Here is a 26925-nt window from a genome sequence, read left to right as displayed (position 1 = left end):
ATCCTTTCCTGAATAAGTTATGTTGGATGCTATTCAACATGGTGATTTTTAAATGCTGTTATTTCTTTTTTATATACAGTTGTCATTCTTCTGTAAAGAAGAACATTCTTTTTCTTCTTTTTCTTTTTCATTTTATTTTTAGGTGAAAGAGCTATGCGGCCTACAGCTTAGTTGGTTCATACAATAGATGTTTGATTAGAAAAGTGAAGTACAAATGAAATTTTAAAATATGGAATCAGCGTACATGGACAATGGTTGTCCACTCCTTAAAGGAATCTTATTGTATATCTTTTTTTGCAAAGCTAGTAATCACCTGTTAATTTCTGTTATCCTTACAAACTGGAATTTTCATATATAGCACATTTGTTCAACAAATTACTGAATGCTTATTCTGTTGCAGACACTGTGTTGAGCACTTAGATTGGAGTGGTAAGCAGAAGAAAAATGGCTGTCCTTCATGTAAGACGCATCCTTCTAGATGAGGAGACAGACTTGCCCAGAACCCAGTGAGTGAAGGCAATTAGGAATCTATATCTGAAGAATCTTGATTTGGGAGGTGTTATACAGGCTTTTCCTCACAAACCTTCTCAAATAAATGCTTTGAAATTCAGAACCTTCAACAGTCATTCTCCGGTGTGAAGAATATATAGTATAGTTGGCAGTTCCCTGCTGTTGTCTTTCTGATGTAACCCTGAATTAAGATTGTAGACCTCTTCCCTCGATTGCAATTTTTTCTCAAGTTTTTTTCCTCTCTGGACATTTTCCCAGCATTGCTGGGGTCCACACCTGCATAAGGCATGTCCTAGAGACATACTTCAGAGACTCCTAATACCCTGAACATGGACATGTCCAGTTAGATTTGTACGTGTCTTTAAAGAAATAAGATGTCTGTTAGTAAAGTGCTATGACCTCAGGTTCCAGAATATCAACACAACATTCTTTAGAAGAGATGCTTCACTTTGGATGAATCTAAGTTTAGAATCAGTCAGCCTCTTGTCAAGGGGAGAAGGAGAGTCCCAGCGACAGGAAAGCGCCTCACTATGAATTGGTTTGGAAATTACTTCTCTAAATTTCCTGAGGATGTTTCCTTCCTCAATGTACACTCACCTCTGTTGCTTTCACTCCTCTCATCTGAAGATGAACAACATTTTATTTCCAGTATGAGGTAGAGAGTTGGTGATTTTTTTTTTCCTCTTAACTTTTTCTTTTTGGGTAGCATATCAAATCTTTCTCTCTGTCTCTGTCTCTCTGTCTAAAAATCAGTCTCCTCTTATGAGGAGCCAAGAGAAGAAAACTGGGCTTGGGAAGAAAGTAGTTGCTCTCATTTTCTATCGGTACTTGAAAAGGGGCAACTGATCAGTTCCTTCGGACCCTGCTTGGATAGCGAAAAGAAGGGCTGGCTTGGGTGAAAGGGTGTCTCTTTATTCTTAACTTTCAATGTTGAACCCTGACCAAGTGAAACTTGACTTCCGGTGGCTGCCAGTAATTTCTAGTCCTTTGAAATCAAAACTCCAGGGCTTTGGCTTCAGTTAAGTTTGAAGTAATCAAGGAAGCCTGGGTGGAAAGCAGAATGAACCCTTTTTAGTTTTGCAAGTTTCATCAAGGAAGAGGGTGACAGGAACCTCCCCCCTCAGGCTGAAGCACCAGGCAAGTGGGGACATGGGGTGGGGAATGTGCTTAGCAGCGGCGAGAAGAGAACAGAGTGAGGTCAGAAAGCGGGGAGGATATACATCTCTTGCATCTCCCAGCACCGGGCCTCTTGCCTTGTGCTTCGAGTCAGACTCCTTCTCCCACCAGTTGAAGCCTCCCTCCGCTGCTTGTCTCTTAGGGTGACTAAACTTCTTGGTTCACCTGGGGATGTCCTGAGTTTAGCCCTGAAAGTTCTCCCTCCTGGGAAAACCGTTAGTCCTGGGAAAACTGGATGATGGGTCACCGGGATCAAAGTTTTAGGTATTTGGGCAGCACATGTGAAACCTGAGAAACTGCCCCACAGCTCCTGCCTCCATTCTCTGTTTCTCAGGAAAGGGTACAGAAGGCCCTAGGCCAAGTGCAGGATCGTGAAGTTAAAATAACAGTAGCCGCCACCCACTGCAAGCCTACTGTGTGCCCGGTGCGTGATCTTGTTTAATCCTCAAGGCCACTGTGGAGGGAGGATGTTTCCTATCCAGTTTTATGGGAGAGAGACAAGAGCTGAGGGCAGGGACGACTTGTGTTCCCCAAGGTCAGACAAGTAGAAGGAAGCTGGGCCACATTTGAATTTTGGTGTGCCTGGGCCTAAAATCTGTCCTCTTTCCACTCAATGAAGAACTTGCTGAATTTGATGGCAGATGGACAGCTGCTCTGGTGTAGCAAAGCTCTGCGACCATCCGCCTCATCCACGGTTTCCAGACTCTTTCCTATTCTGAATGGTAGTAGAAGATCCCCCGGAGTATCCACTGAACTAACAGCTGTGCAGGGAGCTACAGCGGGTGCTTTAGTCTTGATTCCTGAAACAGCCCCTGATAAATTATTCAGGTTTTAAAGGAATTGCGAAGTGCGTGGCACACAGGAGGTGCTCGGTCAAGGGTAGCTGTGCTTGTTCGTTTATGAAAAATTTTTAAAAGATTTTATTTATTTAATTGACAGAGAGACAGCGAGAGAGGGAACACAAGCAGGGGGAGTGGGAGCGGGAGAAGCAGGCTTCCCGTGGAGCAGGGAGCCCGATGCGGGGCTCGACCCCAGGACCCTGAGATTCATGACCTGAGCCAAAGGCAGACACTTAGTGACTGAGCCACCCAGGCGCCCCTGTACTTGGTATTTTCATTATGACACACAAACTATAATCTTGAGCTGAATTTTTTAGCCACTGCATGTCAATTGAAACATTTTAATATAAAAATCATCAAAGATTCAGGGTATCAAGATAATCAGCAGTATACTTACTAAGTTCAAAGTTAGGCACACACAAAAAACAACTTTTTTCCCCCCACCAAGGAGAAGCTATTCTCTTTGCTATTTGATTTGGAATAGAGGACAGGCTTCCTTGCCATCATAGAAGGCTGAGCTAGAAGCAGAAAATTCTATTCTAGGGCTGCAAGCTGTAAATGGTTCATTTCAGGGGAAAATCTAATCCAGGGGCTCAGCCCTAAGAAATTCTTCTGCTCAAATCAGAGATAATCGGAAGCTCTTAGTATAAGGACGGAAACCTTGGATTGTGAGCATCACATTGAGTGGTAAATGCCCTAGTCTGTGTGGAGGGATGCAGGAAGCTTTGAAGCTCCTCTCTGCTTTTATTTCCTCTCTCCACACCTGAGAAGTGTACCTTTGCTAGAGAGGGAAACACAGTTAAGATCACATAATTGATAACTAGATTTGAGGAGGACTCAAAGATAACGGAAGTGATAATGGACATTCAGTTTGGTCTAGTTCACCAAATAACCACATGTCCGCCAGGTGTCGGGTAGTGTGCTGCATTCCAGCGTTAAGGGGTGGGGGGGGCAGCTTGTGCCCGCTGACCCCAAGTAGCTCACACGGGAGCAGAGGAAATAAGACAGGCATAAGATGGTTTCTTCAGCACCAGTTTGAAACCTTTCATAGCTGTCTTAGTCCACTCTGAGCTTCCATAACACAATACCATAGACTGGGTGGCCTCGTGAACCGAAATTTATTCTCTCACTCTTCTGGAGGCTGGAAGTCAGTGCAAGGTCACGGTGCCCACGTGGTCGGGTTCTGGGGAGGGCTCTCCACCTGGTTTGTAGCCTTCTCGATGGGTGCTTACGTGGCCTTTTTACATGGCAATTTTATCAGCCCAGGCTCACACTGCTATTCCTCACTTAACTGTAACCACCTAAAAGCGCTGTCTCCAAATACAGTCACACTGGGGGCTGGGGTTTCAACATATGACTTTGGGGGAACACAATTCAGTTCATACTATGGCCCCGAACCCACATTGTAACAAACCTATTAAAGTGTACCCATACCACACATTATATCCATACTTTCCCTGCTATACAATTAAGTGGAAGGATTTTTATAATTTTGCCTTTGAAATTATTTGGCTGTCCGCGATTAGTTCATTTTATGATTGGCTCTTGTTTCTCAGCAATCATTCATACTTGGGATTTTTTTGCAAATGAGAATTCTAAATTGTTTTTATTTTTTATTTTTTTTGAAGATTTTATTTATTTATTTGACAGAGAGAGAGAGAGCGAGAGCAGGAACACAAGCAGGGGGAGTGGGAGCGGGAGAAGCAGGCTTCCTGCTGAGCAGGGAACCCGATGCGGGGCTCGATCCCAGGGCCCTGGGATCATGACTGGAGCCAAAGGCAGACGCTTAACGACTCAGCCTCCCAGGTGCCCCCTAAATTGTTTTTAAACGTAATAAAATATTTGTGAATCTGTGAATTTGACAGTTAATGAGATCGGCATAATGCTAGATTTCTGTGTTTCGTTGAGCATTAACTAATTTTGCAGTCTGTTTTGCAGTTTTTATATTTTGGAGCCAGTACTTTATTCCAGGTCTCAAATACTGTTGGAGGCTCTTGAAAAGCTCATTAGCCTCTAAGCATTGTCTCTAAATGCCTAAGGGATGAAGGGGTTGGGCTTGTTCATAGCTCCACTTTGTACCTCTAGCTGTACACGTAGCTCCTGACCTTCACCTCTCTTGCAGCTCATGTCTCCTTGGCGCTGAAGACCGGCTCTGTTCCAACTGTCCTCTTCCCCACCAGCCTCCCTCCTACTCCGTGTTCTTTGCCATCTCTCTCATGTTGACATCCCCACACACCCCGTGGGAGACTCAGAGGCTGTTGTGGCCTTCAGTGGCCCCCATATCCACCTGTGTCAGGTTTCAGGCTGGCTGGTGTCAGGATGACTGCATAGGTATTGCTGGCAACTTTGTTAGGAATCCCGACTTCTGTACCTCTTGTCTGGAGACCAGCACTGTTGGCCTGGGTGAGGCTTGGGCATTTGTTTTGTTAACAAGCTAATGTGTTTATTAAAAACCCATCAGGTTTGTAAGGCGTGGACGTGGGCAGTGTTGGTAGAGTGAAAGAGATGTGGATCTTAAGAACAAGGCACCCCCACTGGATTTATCGCCCTGACTTAGAGGTTCTCAAAGGGCCCTTATGCTCTTTCCAAGATGCCCCCAGGGTGTTGCCTTAAGGGTGCTCAGGAATGTCCCTCTCTGGCCTCCAGGCCATGTGTCACAGGTGCTGAGCCTTGGTGAGTAGTCCTGTAACAGCAGCTGTTACAGGAAGAAATTCTACTGTCTCTTGTTTATTTTGTCTCACGTGTGAGGCAGGCTCTTTCTCTAATTCTTCACAACACACCAGAGACAGGTAGAAACTGTTAATGAGGCTTGCCAAAAGGGAAGCCTAAAGTAGAAAAATTACTACCATGTACAGGCTCACGCTCATTCTAGTGCAGTCCCTTGACCACCCTCTTGATCTGCCCCTTCCAGAAGGCTAGGTACAGTTTACCCTTCACTGTGGGACTCGCCCCAAGTATCCCCATGGTAGGAGCTCAGGCAAAACCGGCTTTCTGCCCCAGAAAGAGAAGGGAATTTTTCCACCTCACTTTTGAAGACTATCCCCTGGGCCCATATTTTCTACTTCAGAATGATAATGTGGAATATCTATTCCCTTCAGAGAAAACTAACCCAAAGTTGTATTTTGTGCCCCCCCTCCCCCGGACAATCGTATAGTACTTTGACATCAGGATATCTTCTGGGGCGCCTGGGTGGCTCAGTGGGTTAAGCATCCGACTCTTGCTTTCAGCTCAGGTCATGATCTCAGGGTTGTGAGATCCAGCCTTGTGTCAGGCTCCTCACTCAGTGGGGAGTCTGCTTGAGATTCTCTCTCTCCCTCTGCCCTTCCCCCACCAAAATAAATAAATCTTTAAACAAACAAAAAAAGACATCTTCTGAAGTCTTGTTTGTTCACTTAAATGATACTGCGTGTTCAACTTCCACAGCCTGGTCCCGATTTCTATGCGCAAGTGTCTTCAATGAAGACTCAAAACCCTGGGGGTACAGCCTCACTCAGGGCACCTTGTTAAACACATTCTAGACACAGCAAACTAATTATATGTCCTTCATTCAACACAATAATCCTATGAGGTCATCTTTTTAAATCTTACATTCGAACAAATGGAAACAGAGACGTTAAGCAACAGCCAAGGTCAAGCTGCCAGGAAATAACATGCCGGTGTTTGAACTGAGGCCTCTTGGTTCCAAATTTGTGGATGTAGCTATGACGAAACACTGAGAAACACTAAGGAAGGAGGCTGGACCTTAAGGGTGAATGAAATGACAGGGTCTGGAATAATCATGCCATTAATAGAGGGAAAAGTCAGGGGAGAAGCGGGAAGGTGAGGAGCTTGGGCTACAAATTAGGAGCCACTTGACATCACTGGGTCCCTTTATCCTCTTTATCACTCTGTCTTGGCTTAATGGTTATCCTTCTGAACCATCGCCTTTGTTTTCAAGTTAATCACTGTTTTTGACTCTCCAGGAGCCATGGGCCAGCTCAGGCTGTGGTGAAGCAGCCTGTCCGGGGAACGCCTGGCAGGACCACCATCACAGCGATTGTCCAGACTGGGGGAGACTGGAGCACCGGCCTCTTCAGTGTCTGCAGAGACAGGAGAATCTGTACGTGTTCCCTCTTCATTCAAGTCCTCCTTGACGATTTTCTTTCCCAAGGCATCCCTGGGTGCAGGAGCTACGTCAGGCACAAGGACAGAAATATAATGGCTTTAGAATAACTGGACTAATCTCCTAGTGACTCCCGTGCACTCCTTGGCAGGAAAAATCTTGTTTTTCAGGGATGGGAATGCTTTTACAGAGTAAGTGGTGACTTCATAGATGTTTTAAATGACAAAATCCACTGTTGGCAAAGGTGCATGAAATGGGCTCCCCCATCTGCTGCTGGTGGGAGGATACATTGTTATAACCTTCCTGCCGGGTGTATAAAAAGAACCTCAAGTGTTATATAGCTTTTGGCCCAGTAATTACATTTTTAGGCATTTAGTCTAAGGAAATAAATCACGTGCAAAGATTTAGCGACGTTAACTTCTGCAGCATTGGTTATAACGGCAACAATCTGGGAATGACCTAAAATGTTTGATGGGGGCACGCATACAATGAGTTATTATACAGCCACGAGAAGTCACACTGTAGAATAACATTGAATGGGATGAAAGATGTTGTGGTACATTTTTAAGTTAAAGAAGCAGACTGTAAAACTAAGCGCGTTAGACACCATTTTTTGGTGGGGGGGGGGATATTTTTAAAATACCTGGACGGATACAAATACAAATGTTGAGGGCGCCTGGGTGGCTCAGTTGGTTGGGCGACTGCCTTCGGCTCAGGTCATGATCCTGGAGTCCCGGGATCGAGTCCCGCATCGGGCTCCCTGCTCGGCGGGGAGTCTGCTTCTCCCTCCGACGCTCTTCCCTCTCTCTTCCCTCTCGTGCTTTCTATCTCTCATTCTCTCCCTCTCTCAAATAAATAAATAAAATCTTTAAAAAAAACAAAAAACAAAAAAAACAAATACAAATGTTTATGACATGGCTCCAGATGGCAGGCTAATGAGTCATTTTTATTTTCTTTTTTGCTTATCTCTTTCTAGTATTTCTAGGAGGAATATGTAGTACTCTTATAAGAACAAGAATAATCACAAAAAGCCCCCTATGTTGACTGGAATATTTTCAGATGCTCTTTCAGCTCTAGAGAGGTACCGATAACACTCCTCTAGCTACACGATTTTCCCCTGGGAATGAAGTTCAAAGCACATCGATTCTATTTTTAACCTCAGGACATTCCACATACAGTGGAATATTAGTTTCAGGCATACAATTTAGTTGATTTAACACATCCAAACAACACCTGGTGCTCATCACGACAAATGTCCTCCTTAATCCCCATCACCTGTTTCACCCATCCCCCACCCACCTCCCCTCTGATAAGTGTCAGTTTGTGAGAGAATCATTTCTATTGCTTAAAGGTGCCCAGTTTGTGGTATTTGTTATGGCAGCTCTAGGAAACAAATACACAGACAAACATTGGATTTCATTTGAAGGCTTTGGGGTAGCTCACAGAACCAAACAATCAACTGAAAACTAAGCTCAGAAGGGACAAGCTGCATTATAGGGAGCTAGCTGACACTCTGATCGCCTCCAAACATTTTTATTTGTTTTTCCTTCTGAGAATTGATGGAGCAGCTGGAGTTCATTTTGCCAGGCTTAGGTCATTCCGAAGAACAGTCCTATCAGTATTGCCCTCAGTAGTGAAGGGATGATTTTCCCAAATTACTACTGGGGTGCTGTCATCCGGAGATGCCCGACAAGTGCACAACAATGCACTTAGTGAATCTGAGATATTAATATTATTGCTACTATAAGTTGTTAGTATCCTCTAGCGTGTTGAGAGCAAAGAGTAGAGTCAGGAGGGATAGACCGGGGGCTGCAGTGTGGTTTCTACTCCATCCCAAGAGCACCTAAAAAGTTGGCTAAAGAAACAACCATCCTCACCAGCCCCCTGCCTTAAATGCTGCTTCACTACTTGGCTTTGTCCCTCACCCCCATTAATGTGCACACCGACCGCACGCTGTCTTCTGAGGATTCCCTGCTGGTCCGTTTGAGAGCCCATTCTGGGGACAAGGTGAGAAGGGAGCATGTGAGGAGGAACAGAACATTCTTTACATTTGGCCATGATTCGTGGAGAAGGGGCCATGGATGTACAGCACAAGGTGATCTGGAATGTTCTGGGTCCCAGTTGTTTTTCCTCAGATGGACCTCCATTTTATGACTGCTCACAGTGTCTCGAAGCTGTCTCAGAAGAAAACTTCGAGGCGATATTGCCTTAAACGCTCATTCTCTGCACTGTCATTCCCGGGACACAGGTGGAACATGGGTGCTATGGATCCTGGGCTTCTTTCCTTGTTTAAAAGGGCTACTTTATCCACAAAATTTCAGTTCAAGCGAACCACTGTGTAAATAGTTGTGACAAACTTGGGAACAAAAAAGAGCTGCTTTCCATGACTTTGTCCATGCCAGATTCCCATCCTGGGACAGCTTTCCATTACATATTGAGAATTATTGCTACAATTTTTCATCCATTAAACAAAGGGTACGTTAGGAACAGCAGTGATTTACATTTCTTTTTGACATTTTGCTTCTTCATGTTATTGCAATTACATTTTTTAAATTTTTTATTTATTTTAAAGATTTATTTATTTGAGAGAGCGAGAGAGAGCACAAGCAGGGGGAGGGGCATAGGGAGAAGCAGACTCCCTGCTGAGCAGGGAGCCCCATGCGGGACTTGGTCCTGGGACTCCCGGATCATGACCTGAGCTCAAGGCAGACGCTTAACCGACTGAGCCACGCAGGCGTCCACAATTACATTTTTTAAACTGCCTCCCTCTTCCCACCTGGGCGCTTTTATCTGCATTCACAGTGCACTGGGGTGTTTCTGAGTCCTTTGGAGATGGGGTTGCTGAAAGCTCAGCTGTGAAGATAAAGCCACGGGGAAATGAGTGGCTGCTAAATGTTGTTGTGGGTGAGAGGCGAGGTAGCCTGGCTTTGGGAATGTTTGTGATGGTGCACCAGAGAAGGCTTATGTGGAGGGTTTAATCCACATTGGTTGTAATTCAATATTTAGAGTTCCTACCCCTGTGTAGACAGGTGATGGGTGTTACAGACTTAATAGTGAATAAGATAGAGAAGGTTTCATAGAGGAGATAGACAATAAGCAAAATAATGGCAGTTGTGATAAGTGCCATGAAAGAAAGAAATAGGGTGTTATGGAAGGAAACTGTAGGAGAGTGGGGTCAGGGATGGCCTCTTCGAGGAACCAACCTAAAGCCGATACTGAAAGATGGGAGGAAACCAGCCACTCAGATCACCTCCCTGTGGAGGGCACCATAAGCACTGGAGGGTGAAGAGCTTGGTGTGACTAGTAATCACCAGATACCCAGGATGCAAAGAATGAAGTGGGCCAGGATTTTCTTTGGTTTTCTGGAAAAGGAAAAGAGCATTGAAAAGGCCTCAGATTAGGATCTGTGTTCCTGAACTATATCTTGGGTAAAGTGTACCTCTCTCAAAGCACGCACCACTGCTGTCTTGCTCATGCCGGCTGTGCCCAGCAGAGTGCCTGGTCCATAGGAGACACTGAAAAATGTTTGCTGAACAACCCGTCAATGAATGAATTTTAACCTGTATTCTCACTGGATTCTTTCTTTCTTGCCCTTCATTGAAAGAATCATAAATCCTCTGAGTCGGAAGGGGTACTGGGGTCAGGTGGTCTGGCCCCTCACCTGCTTGTCTAAGCCTCCTCTGCACTATGCCTGGCAAGAACCTGACAGCTTTGGCTTTCTGAGCATTTCTAGGAAGGAGGGCTTTTCTCCTTGGGAGCCAGCTCAGTGCTTTAAAAAAAAGGGAGTGGGGTGGGGCGCCTGGGTGGCTCAGTTGGTTAAGTATCTGCCTTCTGCTCAGGTCATGATCCTGGGGTCTTGGATTGAGCACCATGTCAGGCTCCCTGTTCAACAGGGAGTCTGCTTTTCCCTTTCCCTCTGCTGCTCCCCCTGGTTGTGCACGCACTCTCTGTCAAATAAAATCTAAAAAAAAAAGAGATTTTGAATAGTTTAGCATGCACATGATGCAAAATTCAAAAGCACCTACCCCTTTGATAGATTTGCCATCTGTCCACCCAGTTCCCCACAGAGGCAACTACTCTTACCTGAGTCCACATACTGTCTATATGCTTGTAAAGATGTAAAATAATTTTAAGTGAAAGTAGATTATTCTTTTTATTATAAAACTATCGTGTAATCATCATAAAAAAGAAAACTACAGAGACTTACAAAAGAACAAAAACCAGTATCCTGTAATCCCAGCTGTTGGAGACAATCATTGTTAATATTTTGGTACCTCTCCTTCCAGATTTTTTGCTGTATGTGTATTTCTATAATTTCCAGAAATAATAGAATTGTAAACACACCCAATATTTTAAATTGCTGCATAGATTCTGTTGTATGAAGGTACCATAATTTATTTATCCAGAAATCCTTTGGTGTACCTTAATGTGGTTTCCAGACCTTTTGCTGTTCAAACCAACACTCCGTGAATGTCTTCGTACAGATGGCATTTTGCATGTGTGTGAGTTTACCTGTTGGGCAATTGCTGAGGAATAAACCTCCTAGTCAAATAGTATGTACCATTTTAAATCTTGATAGATCCTGCCAACTGGATCTCCATTTGGAAGTTGTACTAACCTACACTCCCACCCACAATGTATGACTGTGCCCATTTCTTTCTTGAGCGTCTCTTACTGTTCGATGATTCTGCCTTTTTGTAATAATTGATCTGGACTATGCCTCGCTGCACTTTCCACCCACCTTTCCTACTTCTGCTCTCTGGGGCTCCACATTCTGGTTCTGTGTAGGCTTTTTCTTTTTCTCTCGACTCCCCTGTGAGTGAGAAGGATGAATAATAAATCACATTCCATGCATGAGGGTGGAGCCCATCTCAGGGGACAGGCCAGGAACATTTAGGCAGTGGATGCTTATATAACCACCAGGCCTCTGGATGTAATGTAAGAGGAAGAGACTGAATTTCTAGCTCAAATCCCTTTTGAGCCCAAGCCCCTTGAGACAAACAAACAAGTAAATAAAATGTGATAATATATATTTGCATATATGTATATACACAAATAACACATGAGTATGTTCACCTTGTAAAAAAATGAAACATTACAGAAAAGGAAATCATGTCTCCTCTTCTAATTAGTTTGAAGGGTTTCCTTCTAGATCTTTTTCTCTGTGTTTATATATGTAGCCTTTAGTAATATGTACTATTGTTTTGTAACTCTTTAAACAAAGCATAAATAGTATTATGCTGTATGTATCATTATGCAATTTGATTATTTTTTTAAAAGATTATTCATTTATTTATTTGACAGACAGCAAGAGAGGGAACACAAGCAGGGGGAGTGGGAGAGGGAGCTCGATGTGGGGCTCAATCCCAGGATCCTGGGATTATGACCTGAGCCAAAGGCAGATGCTTAACAACTAAGCCACTGAGGCGCCCCTCAATTTGATTATTTTTTTAGAAATTTTTTTAAAGATTTATTTATTTGAGAGAGAGAGCAGGAGTGGGAGGGGCAGAGGGACAGGGAAAGAGAATCTCCAGTGGACCCCTTGCTGAGCATGGAGCTTGATGTGGGGCTCGATCTCATGATCCTGAGATCACAACCTGAGCAGAAACCAAGAGTTGGCCTCCCAACTGACTGTGCCACCCAGGCGCCCCTTAAGATTTTATTTATTTATTTATTTATTTATTTATTTATTTATTTGAGAGAGAGAGAAAGAGAGACCACGAGTGGGAGAGGGGCAGAGGGAGAGAATCTCCAGCAGACTCCATGCTGAGCGTGGAGCCCGATGCAGGGCTCGATCTCATGACCCTGAGTTCATGCTCTGAGCCAAAATCAAGAGCCAGACGCTTAACTGACTGAGCAACTGAGGCGCCCCTGCAATTTGATTTTTTTTATATCAAAATATGTCTTAGAGATTTAACTCCGTTGGTACTTAATCTTTCACTGCATTCTTAATTATTCCATAGTATGATTTACACCATCGTGGCTTATTTACACTTTCATCTATTAGTGCACATTGAGGTTTTAAATTTCAAGCTACAAATAATGCTGCAGTGGACATCCCTGTACCGCCTCTTCCTCTAGGGTAGACGCTTACAGGTGGAATTACTAGATCCTAGTGTACTTAAAACTTTACTAGATTCACCCAAGTTGCCTTCAAAAGCACTATGTACCTATTTCTCTATGGTTTTCCCACAATGAAAATATTGACAAAATTGGCATGCTTTCATGCCAATATGCATTTCCCTGATGACTAGCTTTTCACGGTGGTTATTGGCCATTTGTGTTTCCTATTTGGTAAATTATCTGCTCATGTCCTATCCCCATTTTCTTCTTTTGTTTAATCCTTTATGTATTGATTTGTAGGAATTTACAACTATGTTGCAAAATTTTCTCCTAGAGACTCTTTAAGACAGTATCTGTGTGTGTCCCCCTCTTGCCCGTTCCTCTTGAGGTATGAGCCAAGAGTTTTTAATCCCACTCACTCCACTGTGTAGGGAGGGCTGTAACATCTGACAAAAAGGAACTTTCCTAAAGTTGCGTGATGTAAGAGCATCCCACAGGAATAAATACAAATTAGTGGTAGTGAGGATACTGTCTCAGAGCACACAAATCCACAACCGTTGTGACATGCTAAATATGTAAAGCATGAGAACATATGGTGTTGTGTGTAGTAGTTAAGACTTTTGGGCTAGACTACCCGAGTTCAAATCTGGCTTCTGCTCCTTCCTAATAAACGTATCCCTCTGGCTGTCAGTTTGCTCATCCATTAAAATGGACACAATAAGAGTATCTGTATTTTAAGATTGTTGTGAGAATTAAGTGAGTTAAATGAATGCAATGTATTTTTAGCAGGGCTTGGCACATGGTGAAGTCTAATGTTAGCTATTACATAATAAGAATTTGGCTTTCATAGCGTTTTTTTTTTTTAATCCCATCTGACTACTGTCCCAAGGTAACTGAATGTGCATTTTGGTGTGTTGCCTTCAGCATCTAGTAACTGCATCCTAATGAACACTTAGATAACATGGTTATCTGATGGACAGGATTAAAAATAAAAACAACAGCATGTATTTTTTAAAAAGACATACCAGTCATAAAGATAAGATACAGGAGTTCCAATGCACAAAACGTCTTTACAATATACCTACTGAGGGTGGTGGGCATTTCTCCTTGCCAATGATAGTGGTGCAGCTCAGGCGATTGTATAAACACAATTTATTATTCACTTAGCTTGCCAGCTTTATAATTATGCAATTTTTGATTAATTTTTTATTTGCAGGCATTTGCACTATTTCATAATCCATGCATAAAATGAGATTTGATTCATTTTTTGTATGTGCCATGATTTCCAGGTCTCCTAATTCAAGGTTGCCTGCAATATGACTGCTGTGAACTTGCAGGAAGTTGACTGGGCCATCTGTCCTCTGTGCTGTTCATCCCAGGGCTCGGTGCGGGGTGGGGCCTTCTGATCCAGCTGGGAGTAATGATTTTTTTTTTTAAAGATTTTATTTATTTGACAGAGAAAGACACAGTGAGAGAGGGAACACAAGCAGGGGGAGACGCCTAAAGACTGAGCCACCCAGGCGCCCGATTTTTTTTTTTTTTAAATGTGGGGCAAAACATCTCAGGCTCACTCAAGGCTGAATTCAGAATTTGCTTTGGGGCAAGGGACACCTATAGTATGTGATTTAGTGGATTATCTCATGACTCCTAAATGGATGAAATAGATGTTCTGTTTCTCAAAGACAGGCTGCTCCTCATCCTCCTCCCCGTGGAGTCCTCCTGCTCTGTGTGCACGTGTGCTCCTCATAGCCAGGGTGAAGTCCACAATCCTGGAACATCATTCTGAGCTTCTAGGATATAACAGCATTCCTCACATTTTGCTTTTTTGTCACTGAATCTGGGAGTGGGACTTTGCACTCCGCACCTTTTGGGGAGGGAGGGAAGGACAGGTAGCTGAGACAGGCCCTCGACAGGAAGTTCTAGTGCTAGTGACATGGTACGTGAGCCTCTTTGTTGGGTGCACTAAAAGGCTGTGGTCATTACCATTTCATGCTCACTGAAATGGCTAAAATCAAAAGGACCCAACAGTTGCAAATGTTGGTGAGGCCATGGAACAACTAGAATTCTCGTCCATTGCTGGTGGGATTGTTAAATGGTGCAAATATTTACGTCTTGTCAAGTTCAACATAAATCCACATCCAGGAATCCACCTATAGGGAATGAAAATGTATGTCTGCATGAAGACTTGTATAGGAACGTTCATAGTACATATTCACAATAGCAGAGAATGGACTAGCTTGTGAGAGTATGGAGAAACGGTTTGTGTGTTCTGGAACCTGGACTGGATCGCCCGACGGAAGAACCAAGCAGCACCCGGAGATCTTGGAGGATAGGAGGTTTATTCAATGCCAGCGGGCTCAGAGGACAGTGATCTCCAAAGGTCTGAGCCCCAAGCACAAAGGGGGTAATTTATACACTTCTACTTCCGCAGCCTGGGCACTCTTGGCATGTGCGTGAAGCCGGGCAGGGAGAGGAACCCGGATTGGCACGCTTGGGCGGCAGAGCGGGGAGAAGAACCCGGAAGAGCCCTGGGGCAGGGGCTGGGACTCTTTGCTGGCTTGGTCGGCCATCTTAAGACACAGATTTCTCTTATCATGTGCAGTATTCATACAGTGGACTACTACTCAGCAACGATGAAGAACGTACAACACACTCACATACCGGCAAAGATGAAACTCAGGAAACATGTTGAATAAAAGAAGGTGGATATGAAAATAAACATGGTTCCCTTAATATGAAGTCCACGAAGAGGTAAAACTTATCAATGGGAAGAGAAATCAGAGCAGTGGCTGCCTCTGGAGTGGGAATGGGAGGGTTGGAACCGTCTGGGAAGGGGCGCAGGGGACTCTGAGGGCAGTGTTCTACTTGTTTGGTTACTTGGGTGAGAACGTGATTGTCACAAGTCCCCCAACAAAACATTTACAGCCTGTTCATTTTCTTGTATATAAATTATGTCTGAAAATATTTATTGCATACATGTGTTAAAGGTCATGGTTAGCTTTTTGGTATTTATTTCATTTTTTTTTTGCTGTTTTATAGTCCTAATTATTTGTGTTCTTCAAGGTCATCCTCATTTGCGATGCTAGATGACATAACATCTTAACTGTATATGAGGAATTCTGTTTTTTTTTAAAGATTTTATTTATTTATTTGATAGAGAGAGACACGGCGAGAGAGGGAACACAAGCACAGGGAGTGGGAGAGGAAGACGCAGGCTTCCCGCTGAGTAGGGAGCCTGATGCGGGGCTCGATCCCAGGACCCCGGGATCATGACCTGAGCCGAAGGCAGACGCTTAATGACGGAGCCCCCCAGGCGCCCCTGTATATGAGGAATTCTTAACCCGCAGTCTGTTGATAGCTTTCAATGGATCCTTGGATCCCACAAAATTGAATGCACAATTTTGCACGTCTATGTATTTTTCTTTTCCCTTGAGGAGTGACTTCATAGCTACCACCATACTCTCAAAAGGGTCTGTGACCCAAAACGTATTTAAAACAGAACCTCTCTGTTAGATGGTTCATGCAGAATGTGTAAGAAGCAGTATCAGGAGTTAAAGATCAATGAATGAATCAATGACAAACTGTTTCCAGTTGATGTTCAAGGAACCAAGCCTCTAATAGGTACAGTTTAAAACTGGCAGATGTCAGTGGCTCCATGAAACTAGCAAAAATTAGAGTAACCTTCTGGCCTGAGAAATAGAATACAGTCCTGATGAGAATAGCAGGCAGAATCAGTGCACCATAAAAGAGCTTTCAATCACATTTACAGAGAAAGATGCCTGCTATTCACAAGTATCATATACTGGGTCTCTTTTAAATATTGAAAATAGATAGATGAACATAATAGAAGCAACAGCTACGATTCAACTGTAAAAAATTATTTAATGCTTTTCTCTTGACAGGAAAAAACAATTACCATAGTGAACGCTGACAGAATTGTATCAGGTTCAGCTTTGCCAGTGTTTAACAAAAGAAGACAATTTTGATGTGGCTCGGTTATGGCAATTTTCATCCACTGAGTTTTGACAATTTGTTATTCATTCTCAGTCCCTGATTGCAGGGAGACACTGCGGCATTAAATGGATGGCATTGGGTTGTAAATGCTCTTTGAGACGTGAAGTTGCTCTGAGCACATCTAAGAACCGTGGCTTTCTTTTATGTGTTATTGACAGGTTTCTGTGGTCTGTTTTGTCCAATGTGCCTCGAGTGTGACATCGCCAGGCATCATGGAGAGTGCCTTTGTTGGCCACTGTTACCTGGGTCCACCTTTGCACTGAGAATTGGCACCAGAGAGAGATATAAAATACGGGTAAGTGTGTTTGAACGTGTATGTGAACTTGGATCTATATAAGAACCTAAATGTCTTTCAAACCTGTGGTTTAAAAAAAAAAAAAAGTCTGGGTGAGAATGCTTAAAAACACCAGACTAGTGGAAGGCTGGGAAAGGAAAGGGAAGCGATTTCTGATTTCATTCATATGAACCAAAATGCCGCATGATGAAAGGTATTTCCAAGGGGTACCTATTTAATGTTGATGTTGGGTCAATGGGCTGCTTCTGTTTCTCTCTCCCTCACTGCATGAAGACAAGATGACAGGTATATTGCACCAAATTTGGAGGATATACTTGGGATGGTCTAAGTGAAAATGAAGACTATGGGCATCTGCAGAGTTCACTTTGGGGACTCCTTGGGGATGCTTCAAAGAGCCAGTCACTTTCCAGTGCAACTGAGCCTGAGGTACAATGAGAGACTGAGCGGAGACAAGTCATACATATCAGGATGTGGACAGTTAAAAATAAAAAAGACATCTCCTTATATATTCATGTGGAATGATCCCTAAAATATATTTCAAATGAATAAAAAGTACAAGACACAGAAGTACGCAACTACTGACGTAGAAGGACTATAGATGTACTTGTGTAGACACAGAATTTATCTGCAAGTGTATATACAAACCTGCCAACAACAGTTGCCCCCAGATAAGCTAAGTGGGTGGCTAGGACAGCTGTGGAAGAGGGATGTACTTTTTACTTCCTGTGCCTTCTTCCTGTGAGAATGTTGGACCATAGGCATTTAGTACCCATTCCAAAGAAATGAAGTAATTATAAGTATTAAGTCTTAATAGAAAAAAAAAAAAAGATGTTGACAGAGAAACCAGTGGTTTCAAGTGTGAAGTCTGTATCCAAAGCCCTAAGTAAGGCTAGGTCTCTGAACTGCAAGGATTGATAAGCTGTTGAGCTGCTTGGCACTTGGGGGTCCTGGTGGAGCAGTGTCCCCGGGCGTTCCTTTAGGGCATTGACTTGGTGGAACTCGGAAGCGGTGGGATAGGCCCCCGGGTGATGGCACTGAGCCTATGTGATTGCGCCAGGACAGAGACGTGGGTCTCCCCGTAGGGCACCCTGTGTGAGGACTGGCTCGCCGTGCACTGCTGTTGGCCCTTTTCCATCTGTCAGGTGGCCCGGGAGCTCAAGATGAGGGCCTCCCGACTCTACGAAATCTATGCAGCTCCTTCAACCAAGGACAACCTTATTTGACAGAGCGAGAAAACGCCTCCTCCTTACGCCCCTCACCCTCCTCTCAAACCCCTCTTAGAAGAGAGATTGTTCTTAAGCTTTCACGGAAATCATATGAAAATAAATTATTTCTCCCCTACCGTCTTTACTCTCATTCTTTCTTCACACACACCTCCGATGACGTCTCTCTGGCATTTGACTGGATCAGCTATTCCAGCCTCGCCACATAGAGATGAGCTTGTGCCTTCTACACCTGCCTGGAGTTGGAGAAGGTTGCATTTTCCCTCATCTTCCTACCACCAGCCTTCCCTGGGAAGCTTTCTTCCGCTAACCCCCTTCACCCACAGAGCCAGTAGTGGGGCAGGAGATGGTTAATCTTAGTTAGCACCTGGTCTGGACACTAAGTCTCGCTAAAACAGAGAAGCATCGTCCTTCCCTTGTCCTGACTCCTTCAGTCGCCACTGCATGAAGGAGACGGTCTCAGGTGGCTGCCGATCTTGGACACTCTCCAACACTGGCAGATCTTCGGCCCCAAGCTTGAAGCCTTAGGTGGGCAGCTGAATTGGTCTGCCTGTCCGCCCCCCAACCCCCCGCCACAAAAAAAGATATGTTGAAGTCCTAACTCCTGGCGAGTGTGACCTTACTTGGAAACAGGGTCCTGCAGATGTAATTAAGCTAAGATGAGTCATTAGGGCGGGCCCAAATCCAGCAGTGACTGATGTCCTCACAAGAAGTGATGAGGCACAAAGACAGACACATAGCGGGAAGACGGCCATACGAAGACACAGAGATCGGCGCGATGCAGCCACAAACCATGGGATGCCTGGGGTGACCGGAAGCTGGAAGAGGCAAGGGAGGTCTTGGAGGGAGCATCGCCCTGCCCACATCTTGATTTTGGACTTGAAGCCCCCAGAACTGGGAGAGATTGAGTTTCACTTGTAAGCCAGCCAGTTTGCAGCACTTGGTTACCGAAGTCCTGGGAAGCCGGTACGCCATCCGTCAGCCCCAGGAATGGAATACTGCTTTTGTCAGGGCGGCGGCACAGAACAGGGCTGACGAGCCTGTGTCCTGAAGCCCGAACTGCCGCCCCCATTTGCTGAGTATGTAACTATGTGCAAATTTTCTAATGCCCCTGTGCCTCAGTTTCTTCATCTGTAAAAGGATGATGCTGACCTCAGAGAGCTGTGAGGATTCTAACAAGTCAGGACTCTTAGCCCACTGCTTGGCAAGTAGCAAGGACTCAGTAAACATTTGTTATAACAATTTGACTGCTACCTTATAGTCACAGCAAATTATGTTAGTTTTCCATTTACAGCTGGGATATAAAGTTTTCTTTTCAATTAAATTTTAGATTAAAATGGAATCCATTCAAATAATCTTAAGTAAGTAACAGTATGGATGGTTGGTGGATGTGGCAAACATTTTGAAAGGTGGTGAAACTCATTTTAGTGGCTATGCCAGGTCCTGTTCAAAGTGCTCTATGTGTTTTGAGACATTTAATCCTTACACCCCTCAAGAAGATGCTATGAGAACTCCATTTTCCAGAAAAGGAACCGGAGCCACAGAGTAGCTAAGTGATTTGCCCACGGCCACACAGCTGCGAGGCGCCAGGCAGTTAGGTTCTTGAGGCTGTGCTCCTGACCTCTGCACTAAGCAAGTGGAGAAGGCTTCTGGCCGAGGTCTTCCTGGGCCTTCGGGGTTGTACAGCTGGGAGTTTGCTCTCCAGAGACGAACCCAGGCTGGGAAGCTCCGAGAGGCTGTGGCGGCCATCTGCACAGACCCCCAGCCGTTCCTGTCTGACACAGTGATGCCTCTCCTCCCGGCCCTCCCTTTCAGACGTCCTGAACAGCTGCCAGGGAAGGCAAATGCTCAACGTTGATATTTAACCTATGATAACACGCTCCCCCTCCAAGCCAGCTCCTGAAAACACCAGGCCCGAGGGACAACTAACCCGGCTTTATTGTTCCATGCTAAAACACACATCAGGCTTCTCAGGCTTACAGCTGGGAACAGTACACAGTTCTGATGAAGGGGACTTGGGTAATGTCCCTACTTTGACATGATGGGCACCCCCTCCCCACATGGAGAGCAGACGGTACTGCAGGACCTGGTCTCAGGTGTGGGTCTCCTGTGCTGGTGAGAGCTGCAGGTGGATGTGTCCAGCAAGGGGACCCTTGTTTCCCTTGGCTTCTTCTCCTTAGTCTGGCTAGGAAAGAGCAAACTCAACACTTCATCAGAGCCACAAACCCAAACAAAACTCTGAGCTCCAAAGAGCAGTGGTTCTACCACCAAATCACGGAACAGGAAACAGAATTAGTATGTGGATGGTTCTTTGAAAGCTGATGGTGGAGAGTGGTCCCAAAGCAAGGCAGCTTAGGGCCCTGACTTCTGGTTTCCTCCAGATCATGTCAAGTGCAAGAAAAATAAAAGAACCAAAAATACGTGCTTTCTTCCCAAGAGAAAAGTGAACCAACACCCAATATTTAAGTGAGAGACAACAACTCTGGTATTAAACTTCCCATTTCCTCAGACCTGCAAAAAGCTGTCAGTGGCAGAAATCTGAGGGTTTCCCAACAGTGAAAGCATGTTCCATGTATTTTTCTTTTCACTAGAAAATTTCTTTTGGTTTTTGGAGATGCAAAGTGTGGAACAGATCTCTGATGACTCCACATGGGCAAACAACATGAACACACAAGCAACACACATTTCAAAGTAATCCATACAGATTATTATAAATTACAAAACTAGAAAACACATAAAACCCCACCAAACTTCTTGCCTTTACAGTGGAATATACTAAGGAAATCAGCTGCCAGCCCCGGAACTTTCTATTTTTTTGGAACAAAGATATGAAAACTTTGGAACTCCTTAAGTGTCCTCTGCTCTATAAAATAATTTTTTATAAGTTTCTATATTTTATATATCTAAGCTTTATTTATACGATAGTCCATAATGGTTAAGATTTTACACCCTATTTCACAAACATCACTCACATAAGTATTACCTCATCAAGATTCTCTTTTGGTCTATTAAAAACACTGTACTTAAAAAAACAAGACACAAGAGTCTATAGGTTCTCTGCTTGCATCTCTATGGGGGAGCGAATTTTTCTCCCCTTCCATTTTGTCTTTCTGCTTTTCCCCCTAAACAACACCCTCTCCCGAGCCACATGGAATAAGAAGCAACAATTCCAGAGGATGAAATCCAGACTTAGCAAACTATTCTAGGGTATTCTAGGGCAAATTTCTGGGCTGACCTTATTCTGACCATTCTAATTTATCCTCACCCGCTTCCCACTCCTTCCACCACTTTTTGGCCCGTGACTTTTTGGAATCTCTGTGGTGGAATTGACAGTCCGGATGAAAAGTTTAGGAAACAGGGAGAGTGGGGGTGCTTTTCTTAAACCTCTGTTTGACTGGCAACAAATCAGATTCTTCATTTAATGTTTTAAAAAAAAATTTGGTCTATTGGCTAAGCAGATTCAAAGGAAAAGCTAAATTTCCATGAAACCCTCCACTTGGTAAGTCATGGAAAATTCCCAGAGACTTAAAAAACAGCAAGTGTGCAAATTAGGAATGATTTCCTGTTGCTGTCAATGGGAGAGGAAGAAGAAAAATGTGAGAAGCAGCAAATGGGAATGAGAGGCCCTAGAACAGGAGGCTGTAATTAGCTAATGTGGTCTAATGGTTTCTGGGGACTCAAAGTTGTGTGTCTACCTCCTGCCCCCAATTTATACAACTTGCTTTTGTGTGGGCAGCTTGCCTGTACTTTACCTTTCCAAGCATTATCTATAAAAGTAAAATTCCTTCCAACTCTGATAATCGAATGACTTTTCTCTGGAAAATGAAGTCACCGAAACCTATTTATAGGGGGGCTGTAGGGCCCATGGTAGTAACAAGTAGATTCCAGAATCTGAAGGCAGCATGTCTGGATCCTTTGCTGCTGGGGCTAAAGAGGAGCCAACCAAACCTGAATGCATCCCAGAGGAAATGGAACTAACACAGAGTCAGAGGAGCTAAGAGAGAAGGGACGACAGACAATTGGCAACAGCATCACTGACCATGTGTGAGAGGCAATGCCATCCCTGAATTATCCTTTCTGTGGTCTCTCCATACCTCTTAGCTTCTCACTCACCACCTGGCAGGTAAAGCCAATTACTTTGGGGTTGTTGCTTATTATCACTTTCCCCTGGGGTTAACTGAGAGGAAGGTGTGGCTAAAAAGTCCAAGTTACTCATTTAATTAAGAGATGGGTGCTAGTTTGAGTCCTGCATGTGGCAGCTTCACATAGAAAAAAACATTTCTGTAACCACAAAATATATTCCTTACTCTGCTCCGGGTTTGGCTGATGCTTGCTCCTGCTTACAAGCAGGACTACATGACAGGCTGAGGTGGTTTCAGTGACAAATTATAATCCTGAACTTTAAAACAACCAATGTATCCAAATACTGCTGTGTTCTTGTCACTGTCTTTAATAATCAGGTCAGTGTGTGCTTTTAAAAATGAAATTCTCATCGATGTCTTAAGATAGGGGATGGCCTGAGGAGTCATAGGGTACTTCTGAACTGCATTTAATCGGGACTGTGGCTCTCTCTGGTTAATATGGATAATTTAAAATTTGTATTTTAGAGTAGGGGACCTTGCTGGCTCAGTCGGGAGAGTGTGCGACTCTTGATCTCAGGGTTGAGTTTGAGCCCCATGCTGGTTGTAAAATTTGTATTTTAGAGTTTTTTAAACCAGGCGTAAAAGATCTCCTAATGACTTGCCCTTTAAAATGACTTGTTTCTGGGCAAAAAAGAATACATGGTTTAAGTGATTTTGTATCTTTAGACTTCAAATAGCCTCTCTGTAGTCCGTGGTAGCTCTCATCATGGATTTTTCTTCTGAAATTCTTTATGTACCAAGTCCTCATTTCTTTAATCAGTATATTCTAACAGAAACCCTCTCGATCAGACAGTGTCGGGGGTGGGGGGAAGATAGCATGGAATCGGATTGGAAAAGAACACAGATGTGGTGGAAGGACTCAGGATGCTTGCTGGGAGTCAGGAGAGGGGGTTAGAGCTAGAGGCATTGTGAAGAGGCACTGGCCTCTTTGGCTTGACTATCCAAGAGGAGAATATCATGCTGGCCCCTGCCCACACTGCTCCCAAGGTGAACTGCACAGACTGGCCAGTCATAGAGCTGGAAGGAATTTGATGTCTAGTCTTTTCATTTGTCAGTTAGGTGCCAAGGTGTGAGAAATTGGCAAGATAAAGTTTGGCTCTGACAAAAGAACAGAGTAACAGGAGGGGTGGGGGTTTGCTGTAACCTGGAACAGCCCGTGAGTCATGCGCTCCTCCCTCTCCGGCTCACCACCCCCGGATGCTCTAGATAAGGACAGATGTGTTCCTTCTCCTCTTGCCCTTCTGTCCCAAAAGGCCGGCCTGTTGGTATTCCGGTACCATCCCTGATGTCTGAGCACTATCACGTGGTCCGCAAACTCTCCACTGAGCAGTTTCCATCCAAGCAGATCATTTGTTCTCTTCAGTATCCCAGTTGTTGCTAGCTCCTCCTGGGAAGATGACCAAAGCAGGGTCTGCGAAGGTGAAAAAGATTTCAGAATCTATTCTGTGAGTGCGCCCTGGAAAGAACTATAGCTCTTTAAAATTATTAAGCCTTTTGGACACATGTCTTTCTTTTCATTTCAGGGAAGAGGTGTTCATCCTATCGGGAGGTACACAGCGTCTAGTTCCCCACTCCTGGTGATGCTAACTGTGGTCTTTTGGTTAAGGTGGTTTTCTCCCGGGCTTCTCTGCTATCAAGTTGCTGTTTTCCCCTTTGTGATTAATAAGTGTCATGAGAGGAAATACTCTGAGCTCTTCAAGCTTTCATCCACTAATTTTAATATCTACTGATGATTCTTGCATGAACCAAGTATTAGCCTAGTAGCTGCCAAATGATAATTTTTAAAAAATTCCATCATTCTTTCTACATTTGGTAGTTGGCACTCTACTATATGGAGGAGCTTTTCCTTGTATTTATATAGCATGGACTCAGGGACTTCTATCTGATGCTAAAGATTATTATCTGTTACTGCCAAAAATGAGAAATCTGAGTCTAATGATGGAGAAACATCAGACAAACCCCAATGGAGAGAGATTCTACAAAATAAAAGGCCTATATTCTTCAAAATGTTAAGGCCATGGAAGACAGTGAATCTTGAGGAACTGCTCCAGATTGAAAGAAACTAAAGAGAGATGGTAATTAAGTGCATTATGTGGTCCTGGATGGGATCCTAGATAAGACATTACATTTTCTTTTTCTGTGAAGGAAAAAGAGTAGACAATAGAAAAAATAGCAGGATAATTAAATAAGATCCGTTGACTAGTTAACAGTTCCTTATCAGTGTTACCTTACTGGTTTTGGTCATTGTATTGTGGTTATGTAAGAGCACATCCTTGTTTAGGGGACACGCTGAAATGTTTAGGGATAGATGAGCATTTGATTTTCAACTTATTCTCAAATGGTTCAGAAAAATTATATATATATATAATTTACATTAAATATTTATGTAATATTTAATTAATATATATTATATAAGACCATATATGAGAGAAAATCAAAATAAACATGGTAAGATGTTAATATCTAGGGCATCTTGCTTTGAAGGGTATTTAGGAATTCCTTATACTATTTCAGCAGTATTTTTATAAGTCTTTAACTTTCAAAAACAGAAAGTTAAAATCCATGAGCCCCCAGAATTCCTCCAAGGCCTCACTCTACTTGGATGGCCAAACTCAACCTGCATCCCCACTGTTCCCACGTATGTAACCAGTGTCCTCCTTGCCCTGTCCAGCCCGCAGGCCCTTTTCTCTCCTTGAGGCTGAGAAGGTTCAGAAGGAAGGGCAGCAACAGCTCGGGCTGCCCCTGTCCAGGTGAGGGCAGGCGGTTCTCCATGACTTTGCTGCTTGGCTCCTGGCCCTCCTGACTGCAAGTGAAGTCCCAGCTGATCATGCTGAAGGGGAACAGGAGAACGCCTAAAGACTGATGGGAAACTGGTCCAAGAGCGTTTAGCAAGACTTGCCTTCTGAAGGACTCAGCTCCAGAGTCTGTCCATGAGCGAGTTCCCATGAAAACCCAGTAAAACCGGAAGTGAGCAGGAGAGGGAGTTGGCCATCTCTTGCCCATTTGCTTTCATCTGGGCCTGATTTCTTTTCTCTCTGAGGACTCTGGCTGATTTAACAGAGCAGTTTTCTCTTTGGGGAAACTTCAATGATGTTCACAGTTTTGTTCTTTGCAGGATGGCGTTGGACCCATCTTGCCAGCAATTTATGGGAAACACTGAGGCTTCCCCAAATCCCCACTCTCCAAAGGCAGGGCTCTGATCCATCGCTACAGAGTCAGTCCTGAAGAAGCCTTGAGTTTTCCAGCAGGCAGCTGCATTTGGACTCAAAACTGAGCTTCTTTGAGCTCGCAGGGCCTGCAAATGCAAGGCAGCATTTACTCATTTGCTGACGTGCGCCATTCAGCGCCAACAGCAAGGAAGGGCTGTCAGAGTCTCCAGGTGGCTGTTTACATTCAGTGGGAGAAGCAGGCATGAATACGAAGTCTGTGATTACTAGGATGCATTCTGCGACCGCCATGTCAGTAAGTGACATAGGATTTGCAATTATGCTTTCTTCACTATATACCGCCCAACGTGGGCAGGAGTTTTATCCTGCTTTTTGTGACTTTTAGCCCTTGAAAGGGAAGCCACCTGTGTTGGATATATCCTGCTTCTCTTCCGTGTACCTAAATTGGTGCTTGCGCTGGTCCTGGGCACATGCCTCTGGAGATAGGTTAGTATCACTTGGGCTCAGAAAATGGCTGCTTTCATCTGCAGATCAGGCCCCGTGTCAGCAGCAGGGAGCGTGTCCCTCTGAGACCAAAGGCAAGGTGATTTGACATAATGGCATCTGTATCTGAAGGAAGTAGTGGTGGTTTGTTTCCTCTTTTAACTACATTTATTGTGATGTAGCATTTCTGAGAGCGAGTGCAGGGGCAGGAAAGTAATAAGGAGGTAACTGCCGAGGGAAGGCTGGCTGCCCCATTAATCTGACCTTCCAGGTTGTGCTAAATGATGTAGGAAGAACTTCAACTTGAAGATCGACTGACGTTTTAATAGGCACCCGAAAATCCCATCCGTGGTGGGAGGTGTGAATTTACCTATGGCTGGCTGAGTGTAGTCGGGGGAAGCAGCCCTTGTTAGTGCTGGGGCTACTGGCCAGGGGTTTTGGGATTAGGCAGGTAATAACTCTTTGTTTACTGAGTGCTCAGAAGACAAGTCTATTTGAAGTAGAAAAACCCGATGTCTGCAGGAAAGCTTTATGTTTCATTGTAAATGAGGTGGCAAGTAGTTAGCAGCATAGACTGGAATCAGATTGCCTGGGTTTATTCCTGAACTCCACCAGTTCCTAGCTGTGTGGCCCTGTGGAAGTTATTTACTCTCTCTAGGTTTTAGCTCCTTTATCCATAAAATGGGCATAGTAATAGTATTTACTTTGTATGGTTGTGGTGATACGTTTAAATCAGTAAATATAAGTTAAGCACAAAGAACAGTGTCTTTGTGGCATATAGTAGAGGATCTGTAATTGTTGGCACGAGAAAGTATCATGATAAATTAAGAGACCTCTTTGAAAGCTGTTTCTTGTTATCCTGCTTCTTGATTAAATCATCTCCAAGAATGGAAAATGCTACAGGTGGAGAT

At 44.0% G+C, this 26925-nt stretch overlaps 1 protein-coding gene across 1 annotated transcript; it reads left to right on the top strand.

Moving 5' to 3' along the window:
* Positions 1 to 1040: 1040 nt before the first annotated feature.
* Positions 1041 to 18296, top strand: PLAC8L1 (PLAC8 like 1). The gene is made up of 4 exons (XM_028119075.2): positions 1041 to 1165; positions 6488 to 6624; positions 16863 to 16999; positions 18082 to 18296. Exons 1-4 carry the CDS (start codon positions 1041 to 1043, stop codon positions 18220 to 18222), a joined length of 540 nt encoding a protein of 179 aa, XP_027974876.1. The 3' UTR covers positions 18223 to 18296.
* The last annotated feature ends 8629 nt before the right edge of the window (positions 18297 to 26925 follow it).

Source organism: Eumetopias jubatus, unplaced genomic scaffold (genome assembly GCF_037043125.1).
Source record: "Eumetopias jubatus isolate StellerSeaLion01/CBP00866 unplaced genomic scaffold, mEumJub1_p1.0 scaffold_5, whole genome shotgun sequence".
Lineage (NCBI taxonomy): Eukaryota > Metazoa > Chordata > Mammalia > Carnivora > Otariidae > Eumetopias > Eumetopias jubatus.
This window is presented reverse-complemented; position numbering and strand designations above follow the sequence as displayed.

Coding starts and splice junctions, on each gene's coding strand:
- PLAC8L1 (XM_028119075.2), top strand. CDS start 1,041: ATGAATTGGTTTGGAAATTACTTCTCTAAATTTCCTGAGGATGTTTCC. Junction 1,166..6,487: donor CATTTTATTTCCAGTATGAG/GTAGAGAGTTGG, acceptor TTGACTCTCCAG/GAGCCATGGGCCAGCTCAGG. Junction 17,000..18,081: donor GAGAGAGATATAAAATACGG/GTAAGTGTGTTT, acceptor GTCTCCCCGTAG/GGCACCCTGTGTGAGGACTG.